The 15,295-nt window shown below is 43.1% G+C and overlaps 1 protein-coding gene across 8 annotated transcripts in view; it reads left to right on the forward strand.

The window, feature by feature from the left end:
• hdac9b (histone deacetylase 9b) overlaps window positions 1-14,799 on the forward strand; it is a 33,502-nt gene extending 18,703 nt beyond the window's left edge. For 7 of the 8 annotated variants that reach the window (XM_026293170.1, XM_026293176.2, XM_026293168.1 and 4 more), the window contains 10 exons: window positions 1,375-1,616; window positions 1,959-2,127; window positions 3,395-3,527; window positions 3,657-3,778; window positions 8,505-8,636; window positions 8,742-8,857; window positions 10,311-10,433; window positions 10,974-11,151; window positions 11,267-11,481; window positions 13,218-14,799. In XM_026293170.1, coding sequence (XP_026148955.1) covers window positions 1,375-1,616; window positions 1,959-2,127; window positions 3,395-3,527; window positions 3,657-3,778; window positions 8,505-8,636; window positions 8,742-8,857; window positions 10,311-10,433; window positions 10,974-11,151; window positions 11,267-11,481; window positions 13,218-13,553 — 1,766 coding nt within the window. In that variant the 3' untranslated portion in view covers window positions 13,554-14,799. The remainder of the gene's footprint in view (window positions 1-1,374; window positions 1,617-1,958; window positions 2,128-3,394; window positions 3,528-3,656; window positions 3,779-8,504; window positions 8,637-8,741; window positions 8,858-10,310; window positions 10,434-10,973; window positions 11,152-11,266; window positions 11,482-13,217) is intronic. The other variant, XM_026293169.1, reaches the window with a different exon arrangement.
• The last annotated feature ends 496 nt before the right edge of the window (window positions 14,800-15,295 follow it).

Below are 15,295 nucleotides of genomic sequence, written 5' to 3' on the forward strand. Positions count from 1 at the left end.
AAAACAGGCTACAGGACAAATCAAATGGGCGCCAGTGAGCTTCACTGCATCAGTGGGCAGGACGGCACTGACTCTTAACTGATGGCTTCTGTAGACTGACGCTGCTTCTGCTGGTTTATACTCCTTTTTATTGGCATCTTGTTGTTGTTTATGAAGATAAGTGTATGCAGTGACCTACACAAATTTATTTATCTGAAGATGTGATGTGACGTCTGACGTGTCCCTTTTCTCTCATACTTCTGAAGAACAGGTGGCATAGTCACACTGCCTGTATCTGTTTTTGGAAATGTAACCCTGGAATATTTAAGTCTCCCTCCAAACACTGGGACTTTAACCAGGTTTGAATATTTCTGTGGTCTCAGGATGGAGATATTATACAGTCTGGACAGTGTGTGTTCCTTGAATGTCTCATTATGATCAGAGTAATTTTATTGACAAGAAATGAAAACTCGCAGTGAATCACTGGTCAGATGTACTGTGGGCTTAAATAACATATGTAATATCTAGATTACGTGTGATTGTGTAGAAAATGCCAGCTGATGCATTCAGGTGCATACAGGAGTGTGGGATATAACAGGACCATAAAAAAAGAAAGATAAATATCGTACAATAACTAATCGTTCCCTGTGGAAAAGAGACGAAGCAGCCCTGTCTCCTCCTGTTCTTAACCGGCAATTGATTTTCTCTGTGAAAGGGACTATATATAGAACATGAGACCAAAGGGATGTCCTCTCACGTTGTATTTGGCAGTTATGTTTAATGGAGTCAGTTGTCAAAGACAAAGGCAGTTCTTACGGAGGCACACCTTGCACTCATAAGAAATGGGATGGAAGGATCACAGTAACACAACTACCTTGGCTTAGATCCTTTATGTTAACAAGGGGTACCAGCACCGTGTTCTGTAGAGAAGGACTCCCTTTATTTATTTATCAAACAGTGGGAAGAGAGGGTTTATGTAAACACTTAAATGACCACTTCAACATTTCGTGCCAAATGTCTATTGAGTCAGTTATACAGCTGGTCCCAGCAGACTGTATGATGACGGACAGGATCCCATGTTTGTTTATAGGAACTATTATAATTGCGGGTCACTGGAGATCACAGGAGATAAAGATCTTGTGGTCCTTGTTTCGGACCATTTTCATTCTCTCCTCCTCAGTCGGTGCCATTAAAACCTTAAACTCTGTGCTTCTTTGTTTATAGTGCAGTTTTTTCTGTCCTTACCTCTAACTAGATCTGTGCTCAGCAGCACTGGGCAGATACACTGTGCAAAGCCAACTCCTGTTGCATGATTAGAATTGATAAAGGTACAGGTGCATTTAGGGACTGGCTAATCTGTTTTATTCTCTTTTCCTTTCCCTTTGTGGGGAACAGTGGACATTAAGCCGGAGGTGCCATTGGCTCTGGATCCCTTATCTCCGTTGGACCTGCGCACAGATCTGAGGATGCTGGGCCCAGGGTCGGACCCGGGACTGTGGGAGAGGCAGCTGCAGCAGGAGCTGCTCCTCATTCAGAAGCAGCAGCAGATCCAGAAGCAGCTACTAATCAGCGAGTTCCAGAAGCAGCATGAGAAACTGACCCGTCAGCACCAGGCTCAGCTCCAGGAGCACCTCAAGGTCAGCAGAGCACTGAGCATGTGTATGGAGACAGCGGCGTACACAGCAGCACACTACAGCACCACAGTGTTGAAAGCAGCAGGGCACAGTGCAGCTCAGTAGAAATCATAATGGCTCAGGACGTCATTAGAGAGTGCAGAAAGAAGAATCTACCCAACGCGCTAAGACAGTGTGGAGCAGTACATCACAGCACAGCTTGACTTTTGTTTTTACAGATGACTATGGAGTAGTCCATCACAGGAAAAATAGGAACTGCTGAAGTTCACTGAAGCCAGTGTCATTAAAAAATAGATGCATCAGTGTGCTCTCTTTATGCTGATTTGAGGCCTGTGTGTTTCTCAGCTGCAGCAGGAGCTCCAAGCTATGAAGCAGCAGCAGGAACTTGCAGAGAAAGAGCGTCGTCTGGAGCAGCAGCAGCAGCAGAACCAGCAGGAGAAGGAGCAGGAGAGGCATCGGCGGGAGCAGCACATTTCCTGCCTGAGCCTCAGGGGCAAGGAGCGCTCTCGAGAGAGTGAGGGCTTGACACCGTCATCACCGTCTCCTTAGCATCTGGGGGCAGATTTAGTGACTATGAGTGGGCTGCAGGCAAAAGCAAGCATGAGATTTCTAAAGTCATAACCCTCATCATGTTTTAAAACATATTACCTTAGAGTGGGGCCTGCATAAATGTCCATATACCCAGTTGGATAGGAATGCTTTCCTGACCGAGGAAAAACGTTTATATTCCCATAGTTATGAACATGATTTGTTGTCATTATTACTGGGATTATAGCCTTCAGTCATTTGGTAACATCAGAGAGCCATTTATTGGTGGATAAACCTGACGACAGTGTCCTGAGGTCAAAGTCAGTAATGAAAGTTTTCAATGATCCGTTTAGCCTATGGAGATTGTCCCTCTCATACCTTGTTGTATCTGGTCACACAGATATTTAGCCTTTTACTGTCAAAGGTTTTGAGATATCTAGCAGTAAAATACTGTTTAGCTTGTTCTGAGGTAATTCAGGTATCTCGAAAGATGAGCTTAAAGAACCAACCATGCAGGTAATGTAAGTAAATGAGAAACCAGTCAGGACTGATGGATCACATTTATATACAAGACGCTGTTCTCTTTGCATGGGACAATTTAATTGCTGTTCTTAAGCAGGACAAACTGCTTATTAGGTATCACCTGTAAACAAGACAAAGGACAACCTTTATTTAGAAGGAAATTTGCTTTATTTATCGGATAAAGAAAAATGTTCAGTTATATAACAATGACGTATGACGTGTGATGACAAGATATGTAATTAGTGCATTCCAGGGATGACATAAGGCAGGGCAGCGTTATTTAATCTTTTTCAAAGAAAATTTCTTTCAGTTGCAAGATTAAAATAGCTTCAGATATATAATTTCATTTCTGTTTTTACCATATTGCTATTAATAGACAGGATTTATGACTTTGTGAGCTCAGGTAATTTGAAACTGTACCCTGCAACTATAACCCTCCAGGGGAAAGCACATGCCTCTCATACAGTGCCCTTACACCACTAGAGGGAGATCTTCCTACATAGGTTATGGCTGCTGTGGAAGACAGCATGCAAACTCAATCAGAGGAGATTATAGTGAACAAACTGAATCGGTCTAGTTCAAGACTGGCACATTTAACTCCTTAGTGCAGTTAAATAGTTTAAGTTAAATGTGATATATGAAAACTGGCCTTTATTATATTATTTAGCCAATAGAATAACTGTGAGACAGAGCCCTAGGGTGACCCCAATACCTTTCTCTTCTGTCTTTTGGTCTCGCAGGTGCAGTGGCCAGTACTGAGGTGAAGCAGAAACTCCAAGAGTTTCTGTTGAGCAAATCAGCCAAGGACCCCGGCAGCAATGGAACCAGTCATTCTTTCATTCACCATCCCAAACTCTGGTACACGTAAGTTATTGTTGCTGTGACGCTTTACAATTATATTAAAAATCAATTACTGGATTTAAGTCACGTACGATATTATGCCGTATCATTCAGTCCAAAACTTGTGTGTGTTTTTATGTTTTATGTGATCAGGTCCTCTCACCACACATCACTGGACCAAAGCTCCCCACCTTTGGGTGGCACATCCCCCACCTGCCATTATACTCTGCCATCACCCATAGAGAGCAAGGACGACTTCCCCTTGAGGAAGACAGGTTTGCTGCTTTTCACACACAGCACAGACGTAAAAACATGAATACACATAGACGCATCAGTTTTAGGGATCCCTGGGAGAGTCTTAGATGTCTCATTACTGTATGCAGGGTTATTAATACAGTGAGTGTCTTCTTTGACCCTTGTCAGTCCAGAGGTTGGCGACACATTGAGTTTATTTCCTGAAGCTGCTGCTGACCTGCTAATAACATTAGTTAGGTTCATTTTGACCCCTGTGCCCCTTCTCATTCCTCCAGGGCTCAACATGAAGCTTTCATAAGAGGTGACGCAGGCCAGAAGAGAAACTTAACCCTCCTTTATTCCAATTTGGATTATTCTAAAACATGACAGCTGAACACAGGCAGCAAAACAGTTTATTGCATGTTTTCACAAGTTAAAATTTGAATTACTGTTATTTGTACTGAAATTATCTTGCCATTATTTTAAAGGAACCACATTTGTCCCTAAGTTACAAAATAAACCAAGTTCCAAGGCTCCTTTGGAGTGTTTAGTGGTAAATGAGAGAATTAAAGCGGATTAATTTCTCCTAAGGTACGAGCTGTAAAAACTATTTTGAAAAGACACATTTCCCACCAATCAGCAGCTTAGGGCTGTTGTTTTAAAGTCTGAGAAACCCTTTGGGAATGGCTGTGTAAATAAGAGTAATTCGTGGCTCTAACACTCACCGAGCTGCAAAACTTCAGAATTTTGCAATGAGGTCACCAAATTACATTATGTTCTTTTGCCTTCTGTGTCTCTTTTAATTACTTTGGAAAACAATTACACTTGTTGAGTTATTTAACTGCAGGCTTGTCATGTTTGGTATATACACAATTTAGAGATCAAGCAAAGGCGTTATATCTTGTAAAATAAAATTAAGCGAGTGGCAGAAAGGTAGATGAAAGCTTTATGAGTTATAATCATGCCATCTTCAGAGCAGAGAAATATCTCTTTGAAATATATATTTACATTTCTCAGACATGGCTTTACAAATGTAATAAGCACTTTTCTAAAATAATAGAGAGACTGTTTATGGGTAGCACTGTTTATCTGTCACAGTGAATACAAAGGTTTAAACAAATAACTGAGGGGCTAAAGTTTCAGTTTCTCTGCTGCCCAAACACATGACGTTTTCATCATTTCACTCGTGGTTCAACCAGCCCTGGCTCTCTTCCTCTGATAAAACTATTTCTTGCTCTTTGGATTCCTGAATCTATATGTGGTCATTTCCTGCTTAGGCCTTCCTCCCCCACTTCCTGTCTGTCTTCATTAAAGCCCTCTGAGAGCTTGGCACGCGAGGGGGACACACAAAGGTAGTGTTGTTCCCTAAGCCACTGGCTCTCACCGATAGCCGATTGGCAGGTGTTGCCGAGTTAGGATCCTCATAGGCAGGATGAATCTCGACAGGAGTGTTTGTTTAAACAAAGATGGCTCTCTGAAAGGAAAGTGAGGACGACTCCAGAGCCTCCTCATTTGGCTGGAGGGCAAAGAGTCACTTTTTCTGCTTCGGTTTGAGGGTAACACTGATGTTTAGGACGTACGGTATATGCTGTGTGGGAGCTAATGGTATGTGAGGTTTAATCAAACAGGCTTAATGCAGGTACATTTTCCTGCTCAAACGTTTCCTCATATCTTTTCGAACACAGCTGTGGCAATCCATGTGAATCACGCTGTTTGTACGCACAGGTAGAGGATGTTACACTTAGCACAACGAAACAAATCCAAATACACAATCTGGGACAGTTTTAACTATGTCTGAAATGCCCTGCTAAAGAAATCTGCTTTCAGTTCAACTATTAGGTGTCTTATTAATAGTTAACAACGTCTTTTAAAAATAAAAGCGTAGACCGTGGTACAATTATTAATTTACCCAAAAACTAGTTCAAAGAATTTCTCGTGATGAACTTGTTTACTTGGTATATATCTTCTTTGTTTCACTTCAGGGACCAGAATAGACTGGACTGAGGGCACGTGATAGTCTGTGGCAAGAATAGTTGCAGCTTAGCAGTAAGAAGTGCAACACCCTCTTTAGTTTTTGACCCACTTACCAAAAGTGTGCGTTGAGCAGGTGCAGGATAGATTTTCAAGGTAAAACTAAAACCCAAAACATATGAAAATAAAGTTAGTGTGGAAACTCCCCACGTTACGAATATAATCAGATCTCGTCTACCGAGAAGGAAGAGCTGGACTTGAGCTGATCTCATGGCATGGGAAATATAAAGTGTTGGTCTAAAGTACATGTTGTTAAATGAGCAGCGACCAATGTGCATCCATGCAGCCATTTCAGCGTCGCTCCTTATGTGGAGAACACACAGCTCAGTTCTCCACACAGCCATCTGTCCAGGTTCAGGCTCCACTGGTCAGATACGCACAGTGACAGCAGAGTTAAAATTCTGATTAAGTGGAGATAGCATAACACATTCACTCGCCCTGCAGCAACACTTTCACATGTAATGAGCTGACTGATTCATGACTGTGATATATTGCAGGCATTACTGTATGTTTTCATTATTAACCGAGAAGCCGAAGCGGAAGTGACCCAGGTGTTCAGCGCACGTACGAGCTTTGTCGCTGCCGTCGCGGTCTCCTGTTGCACCGTGCGCCAGGGCGTCTTTTTCCACGGAGACCGGTGAGAAAGTGTTTGTTCCCGTGCTGCTGTCTGGCGTTCCCGTGGCGACCAATTGGGATGTGTAGCTTGGTGGCAGCAGTGTGTAAAAATAGAAAGCAATCAAGGCAGCAGGGCGTGAAGCAGATTCATATGACTCCCAACAGCGTTTTCTCTCCATTTATCTCTCCTGGCTCCTCTCTTCCTCCTTCGCTCTCTTTCATTCTACCTCACACCCACAGGATTAGAGGTCTGTGTCATGTATTAGGGGAGAGGGTTTTGCTGCTTTTGACAAAAGCCAGAAATAGTAGCATCTGGCCCACTCTTTTAGCTGTGCCCCCTCATCGCTCTTATCCTCCTCCCTGCAGTGCTTCTACGTCATAGCCCCGCTTCCTATGTATAACTGTTTGTCATACACATTGCAAAAACCTGTTTAATTATTGAGCTGTACTAAATAATTGAAACAGGTTGGCCATTGTGTAACAGCAGGTTTACGTAACTTCAATTCCAGTTTTGAGCTCTGGCTTTGAGTCAAAGACCAGCTTATCTATTCTGCTTGTTTTTGAGAGTGTGTGTGCGTAAAGCTCGCCGTGGGATTCCGTGCCCAGAGGGCCGACAGGAAGTTATGAGATGTGCCCATATAAGATGTGTTGATCTAATGAGTCACTGTCACTGAGCCCAGGCGGGAGCAGACACAAAAGCATCGACTTGCGCTTCTATAACTGATACTTAGGTTTTTCAAGGTGAATTACTCACCTTGATTCAGCCTCTACTTTTTATTACATTATTTGCATTATATCATTTTTCCAGTGTCACGTGTGTGACAGACGTTGGCGGGGCTGTACATGTAAATGTCATTAGGGACTCAGAGGGTACGTCCCCAATGATTTCTTAAATGTCATTTCATTCTGAAGAGACTATTCACTTAGCAAGGGGAGCGATGATATATGATATATTCTTAAATTCAGGCATGATTTATTGGTGTTATGTGGGATTTGCATCCTAAAATACATTCACGGTTATCAACTTTTATCACTGAATTAAAGGGGAAATTAAGAGCATAATAATCTTAAGGTTGTAGATCACATTAATCCTGCTGAATTTCTTGAACTCAGTATTTCATAAGTTTCAGGTTATGTCCCTGTTCAGCAGTTGGACGTTTATTTTGGTGTTTTAGACACAGAAATGACAAATAAATATAGGTCAAATAAGATTGTACTGTGCAATGACTATACTCCCTGCTTCAATTAAATAAATTTTAAATTTAAATTTTAGTTCAATTTTAAATAAAATGTCGTCAAAAATAAAAAATCAGTTGGACATTCCTGTGAAAAAAATCTATTCAAATTAAATAGGAAACTAAATATAATGAAATATTAAAAATGCCAATACAAGCAAAGTGCCAGTATTTAAAAAAATGTTTTTAAATCCATTGTTATTTCGAGCTGAGAGGTTCAAAAGCAGTGCAGCTAAAAATATTACGTCAGTGTTACTGTCAGCACCGATGGACTGGATTTATGGGCCTGGATCAGATAAGGCCCGGCTATGTGAGAGTGTGTGTGACTTAGCAGTCGTGTTCGGACTGTGTGTTCGGGTATCTCTGTTTTGCATTAGGTGGAGGGGGTGTGGGGAGAGCATGAAACATCTGCCATGTTTTTGTGTTAGTTTAACTGTTGCTACTGTATCAGACTGTGGTCACCAGGGCGGCAGGTAGCGGACTATTTCACTTAGAGGCTGTGTGTTGCTCAACCTAATTTAGTCCAGATGAGGTGGAAATGGGCCCAATCCTGACTCATTTAATTTATCTGAAACCTGCTCTGAATTTCACTGAAACTGAAATTGTTGCATGCCAAAACATAAAAACATTGCTTATTTTTTAACTGATTTATGGTCTTTTTATTTTGCTTTTAGTTTCCTCTTGTTTTATGATGTTACTATTTTCTTTGAAAATGTTCATTTCACTCTAGCTTTATAAAAACATACTGTTTAACTCTATTAAAAAATAGTCACCCTACATCGACATGATTGAATGATTTATCTCCATGTAATGCAGATATTCTTTTATTGAAATGCTGTGAATTCAGACTTACAGAACAAATATATATATGTTTGTTTTGTTTTAGCCTCTGAGCCTAACCTGAAGGTACGATCCAGACTGAAGCAGAAAGTAGCAGAGAGGAGGAGCAGTCCGATGCTAAAGAGAAGAGATGGAAACATAATGGCCCCGTACAAGAAGCGGGCCTTGGAGCTAATGGGTATATAGTGTCCACATATATATATATATATATATATATAAATCAATTTTTAATTTTTTGTAACATGCATGGACACTGTGTCTAACGTCTTGATTTTTGTCCTAGACTCAACACCCACTAACAGTGCCCCTGGCTCTGGCCCCAGCTCTCCCATAGGGGCCTCCAGTGCCTTGGGGGCTGAGAATGGACCCTCCTCTCTGCCTACAACCACAAAAACTGAGGTATGTTTAAAAATCATGATCATGGTGATTAGCCAGAGTAAATGTAGCAAAAAGCTAACTTCTGGTGCTTTTCTGCATAGAAACCATGCAAATATCACGACTGTCATTTTATGCCAGGGCGCAAAATGCCTGTCTGCCCTTCTGCCGGCAGCTATAAAAACAGCCAGTTGTCCTCTGTCTGTTTCACTCCAGTGAATATGGCTCCACATGCTGACAGTAAAGAGGCACAGCCTGACCCACATGTCTGATTACACCAAGTCTGCTTGCATAAAGACGACATATTGTGCAGGGAAATAAATGGATTCTAGCGCTGTAAAAAGTTTTGGAAACAGACTCAGTATACAATATTAAAATGCTGCACATTTTTCTGTCCAACATTTTTTCCAGATGCGCTGTACAGTGAGCTGTATGTTTTTCCAAGAAATAAAAAAAAAACATCTTCAGTTTGGCTGTAAGGTTGCTGTTGGCTTGTCGTGGCGTTTCTGTCACCGGCCTGGCCGCACGCCTGTTGTGAGCTGTTCAGAGGTGGTTCCCAATAGATTCGTGGCTAAGTTACTGACCAGAGCTGCTCCCCTTGGACTGAGCTCACACAGAAGACCATTATAGAGGGTGGCAGATATGACACATCTCAGAATAATCTTAACAGAACAGCTGTGTTTTCCTTAACCATCACTGTTTACTCTCCTGGGGAGCTGCAGCCACACAGAGAAGGGAGACACAGCCCTGACATCGGGCTGAAGGTTGGAGCTTAGGGAGACACACGAACTGTGGAGTTTAATTGATATCCCAGGCACTGGTAGCCAAAGACACCCACATGCTAACAGCATAAACACACAGGATTGCTATTGTATTGCCCCAAGCTGAGGCTCTCATGAAAGTCACTGGTGGACTCTGGGGCTGCCCATAGACCTCATGCCTGTTGCAAAAGCAAGGCGTGTTTTTTCACCGTTACATTAGGTATCCTTTTTCAGAGGGAATAGGTCCCTCGGGTCAAATATGGGCCGGATATCCACCTACAGGTCACTGAGTACTGGTAGGGGTTGGAAGGATAAACATGGCTGTTCCAAAACCACATGCTGGTCTAGTGCTCTGCTGGGTACAGGAAGTATGCCCCGGTGCCGATGTTCTCTGAGAGCGTAGCCTGAGGGTGGGGACCGGGGAGTAGGAACAGACAACTGGGGAATGAAGACGTGAGGGTGGAGTGCTGGATTTACAGGTTTGCACTGTTTTAGAGTAATGTATCGTCCTCACTGGTGCCATTCTGTGAAGCTCAAGGAAACTTTTGCTGCCTGCCAACCCTTGAGTCAATAAAACTCATACCTTTCACGTGCAGCAAGGAGGGGCTTGTTCATGCATTGACGTTTCTGCCACTGGTCATGTTGCCTTTTGAAATGGTCCATGATGGGATGTCTGAATCTGCTGTCCTTCACGCTGACCCGTGTGTTTGATGTAGAGATGGCCTTCACAGCCGAGATTATTCCGACCTGAGGGCTCCATGTCCATGCTGAGCTTATACACGTCTCCCTCCTTACCCAACATCTCCTTGGGGCTTTCGACGGCATCCTCTCCCATTAGTGTGAGTAAAGCTCTTGTAGATAATCTGTGTGTTTTAACTGAAATCTTCTTTAATGCTCCAGTTTGGTTTCTCAGTGGTGGTAAGCCATGGAACTCATAAAGCAAGTCTGTATATTGCAGAACCTGCCATCAGTGGCTGTCTCAGATCTTTGTACGACCACAGGTCACTGACCTGTGGCCCCAGGTGATTTTATCGCCTTTAGATAAATATTGTTCTGCAGTGGTTTGTGTCAGGCATGCCCTTATCTTTCCTTACTACCTCATTTATCACAGCCTTTAAAAAGTCCAACTCCACTCAAGTACAATTCCTGATAAGACAGCTATGATATATCATCTTTTAGTTCTCTGGCACATTCCACAGAGGCCTGTTCATCCACTACAGGGACCACTCATGGCCTCTGATGTACTTAATCACCCATTTATATATGAACTATGTCCATTCACAAAAAAGTTGAGAATGAACAGCTGTAATGTTGACCACTGATTATTCTTAATTCATACTTTTCATACACCTTCTTTATTATCTTTTTATTCCTCTCAGGCTGCAATGGGTTTGAAAGACAGATCAACAGAGATTAAGCATGGGCTGCCTGGGCATCTCCTAGGCCCTGTGCCCCTGCAGACAGGCCTGGAGTCTAAGGTGAGCCCCAGTCACCAGGCGCTCCTCCAACACCTACTCCAGAAGGAGCAGATGCGGCAGCAGAAGATCCTTTCCTCTGGTGAGTCTTTGTCTTCGAGCGTTACGTTACCCCATTTTGTTTGACTAATTCCGTAAAAGCAACTGATTAATAATCTGACTTTTCATTTTTATTTTCATTTTTATTTTTTGTCAAGGCCAAAGCTCCATGTCGTCCCACCCCCAGTCCCCTCTAGCCATGAAGGATCGCCCATCCAGCAGCAGACCTAAACTACCAAAACACCGGCCATTGAACCGGACCCAGTCGGCTCCACTGCCTCAGAACACACTGGCCCAACTCGTCATCCAGCAGCAACACCAGCACTTCCTGGAGAAACAGAAACAGTACCAGCAGCAGATCCATATAAATAAGGTATTGTGCTGCTTTGCAGCATTTTGTATTCTTTTTTTTTAGGCCTCGGTAGGACGTATTTTACTGCAGGGAGTCTGATATAAATCATTTTAAGTGCACAATTGCAGATCTATTTTTAGCCTTTTGTAAAAGCATCTGTGGTAGCTCAAGTTTACAGACCAGGGCCGTAGTCTGTTCTTCCCTGGAATCCTGGTGTTATTTCTGTGAAGCAGAGAACTTCTGCCTGACTTCAAATAGGGAAGAAATGCTTCCCCTGCACTATTTCTGTTATCATAGCTTAAGGCATCAGTGCCGTTCACATGCTAACTCTGTGAAATTCAATGCAGCTAAGTTCAAATGAAGGAAAAAGCGCCCAGAATACATTTTGTTCCTCTGCGACAATATTTGTGTTTCTGTTCACTGGCCGAGGTGACCCTGCTATAACCAGAGTGTAATTATCCTGGTGAGGGACGTGTGTGAGGTGGCAGACACTGTGAAAGGCAGCATTGTGTGAGCTCACATACTGATGGGTCCCAACGCTGGGCCGCCACAGAGCCATGGGAACCGTAGAGCGGCTCTTACTTAGCAGTCATACAAAGCACTCGGAGCACTCATGGTGTTACAGAGCAGAGATGGTGAACAGTTTCTGTTTAAATTCCTCCTTAACACTAAAAATAGCCGACATGTGTCGCTGCCAGGGAGCTGAAAGTACTTTGAATGAAACTCTGAAATTATTGAGAAGTAGCCTGAGAAGTTCATGTGATTTTTAAACGAGCTGTCTAGAAACCTGTGAACAGGCCCTGCTGTGGTCACTCAAGCCAATGAGATCACAAGTAAATCCTCTTTGAGTGGAGGTTATAAATGGCCACTAATCAGGGATGAGCGCTCAGAGTTTATTGAGGGATCTCAGCAACATTGCCCTAATTCGTTTCTTAGCAGAGGCTTTTCTGTGGTTGTTTTTAAACGTCCTTCAGTGCCTGCGACAGTAGGGGGCACTAATGGAAATTTACAAAGGCTTAGGGGTTTTAGGAGCAGACACGAATAGTGTTTACAAATACAAAGCTAAGGAGGCTAATTCTTATAGCGGAAGGGATATTTACACGCAGCCTGTTTTCTGTAGACAGTAATGTTGTTGGTTACCAGCTGTCCAGAGTAGGCACTTTCTGCCTGTTCTCTGAGCCCTCTTGTGGTAGAGCAGCCTTATCATGGCACCATATCAGAGCTGGAAGACACTGAAACATCCCTCCCTCACATATTTTCCAGTTATCTTGCACAATTACCTTCTTCAAAATCTATTTTTACAGCTTTTTAACCGACTCCCTGAATGCAGAAATAGCAGCATTGTCATATGTTCTCTTGATATCCTCCACATTTAATAACACCTATATCTGTTCACCAAAACACAGCTACAGTAGATAATGAAAAATACAAGATGTGACCTTGTGCAATCACAAAATAAAGCGAGTGGCACTAATCCACTTACCATTATTGGATGTTTCTTAATTGGCACCTGCAGAATGGCTACTCTGCTGCAGTTTCCCAGTCATTTGTCCCATAGAGTATTTTAATATGAACTGGTGTACCTGTGTTTTTAAGGAGTAAAATCCCTGCTGGTCTGGATGGATTAGCGTGTTAATTGTTTTTTATTGTCGAAACCTCAAATTGATGTTTTTTGCTTAGCGGTGATAAAAGTCTGATTGTTAAAGTTGTTTGGCCGCAGGGTATCATCATTAATGTGGAGCCGATGTGTTTTGCAGCTGTTGTCCAAGTCCATTGAGCAGTTACGTCAGCCCAGCACACACCTGCATGAGTCGGAGGAAGAACTCGAGGAGCAGCACAGAGAGCAGATGGAGAGCATGCAGGAGGACAGGCTGCCCCCTGGAGGAGTCATCCGGAAGCACACGCTCAGCAGCAGCAGCAGCAGCAGCGGCTCGAGCAGCGACCTCCCTGACCCCCACTGCGGGATCATCAAGGTCAAGGAGGAGCCGATTGATAGCATGGAAGAAGCTCTGACCAATCAGAGCTTAGAGTCAGGGCAGAGCACCTACCTTCACCAGGTTAAAGGGAGACTGGTGATAAGAGCCATGATCTGAGAAAGGAAGAGGATGAGATCACACACTCACAAGAGTCACAAGTTAAACAAGTCTCTACAAACATCTGCATCCCTGCAGTTTACACACACACACACACACACACACACACACACACGGCAGTCACTGCACAGTAAACCAGCTCTCCCTGCCACCACACATCACCCTTGTCACTCAGCTGCAGCCTCGCTCGGCCCTCTCTCCAAGACTCTGTGTCTGTGATCTTTGTGTGGTGGTCTCTCTGTAAAATATGTACGTTTCACTTTTGTGTATATAATATGAAGACAATTTAGACCATTGTTTTTAAGAGCCGCTTCGGTCTTCTCAAGTCCCTTCCACTCACAAAATGTTGTATGTACATATACTGTGGGTTTAGTATGAGCGGTGATTTCTAGAGGGTTTGGTCGAACAGGTGTACAGCTTTAAAGAGTCAACTCATGTTCCCATTGTGTACATTTTTGCCATAAAATATTTGAATGCTCTTCTATCCACTTCAGCATTGAGAATTATTATCATGAAGCCCTGACAGTGTGTTAAAAGAGTTTAAAACAGTAAATACTCTGTCGTTCTCAAAGTTCTGTGATAATGTTCCATGTTAAGTGGTCTCAGAACTGAAATAATGAACATCTGTCTCAGAGAGAATGTGTGCTTACATCCTTACAGAGGACGCTCCCTTAGGGCAGACTTTTGCGCTGGGAGTGATGTTGCCGTTGGAATATGGTCGGCTGCTCATATTGCAATTTGAAGGATAAAGCAGTAAATCCCTGCTTGGGTGTGCAGGCATCTCCCAACACATCCCAGGTCTCCATGTCGCTCTCTCTCGGAGCAGTCCCAGAGCCAGGGCCCTATCTTAAGCCAAGCTCTCCTCCCTCTCTCCCTCTGGGTCCAAATCAAAGCTTGGGCCGGGTTCCTGCCCAGCTTTCAGCAGAGGAGTCAGAAAGAGAGAAGGAGAGAGAGGGCCGGGCAGGAAATGCCTTCTAGAAGCCAGGAGCTGGAGTGATTCATGTGTGCAGGAATGTTGAGTGAGGAGGACCTAGGGTTGGAGGAGTCCAAGGGGCCAGGCTTGAGAATTGATTTACTGTCAAGGCGAATTACAAAGTAAGTGGGGATATGGTTAAGGGAGTCCTTTTTAAGGGGAATCGCTTCCTTCGTATTCCCCAGTGGCATGCTTACCTCAACACACAGGTTTGATGTTACTTCAATAAAAAACCCTGGACGGGACCTTGCTTCTTCAGTTTTTTTTAAAAAGTCTGTTTTCCCCTGAAAGTGCCCATTGCGCCATGTATAGTCTGTCTTAAAGTGATCAATCAAACGTTTTGCATAGCTGTAAACCTTCCTGTTTCATTTGTATTGTCGTCTAAATGTAAAAAAAAATGCTAGTATGAAGTTCTGTGTTTGGATTCATGTGAAAATCAAAACATGTCTGTCTTATACTGTACAGTCAAATTGTCCGGTTTAAATGTTTTTAGTGTAAGTAAACACAATCAGAACAATGTGAGTCTTGTTCTTTGCTCCTTTGATTTGGTTGTAACGAGAACCCCTTTGCTGCCAGTGTGGAGGTGGAGGGGAGCAGGGAGGAGGGGTCCTGTGGTCTGTTCATGGCAGTTTGCATTTCTTCCCATTTTTGCCTTGTGTGATAAACTCGTCTTTTTTTTTTTTTAAATAAAGTTCATTTACCACTGACGTCCTTGCATCTTGTATTTGAAAGCGTTTCCCTCTCACTATGAGGTTGCATGCAGAGGAGA

Source organism: Mastacembelus armatus, chromosome 16 (assembly GCF_900324485.2).
Source record: "Mastacembelus armatus chromosome 16, fMasArm1.2, whole genome shotgun sequence".
In the NCBI taxonomy this organism is placed as follows: Eukaryota; Metazoa; Chordata; class Actinopteri; order Synbranchiformes; family Mastacembelidae; genus Mastacembelus; species Mastacembelus armatus.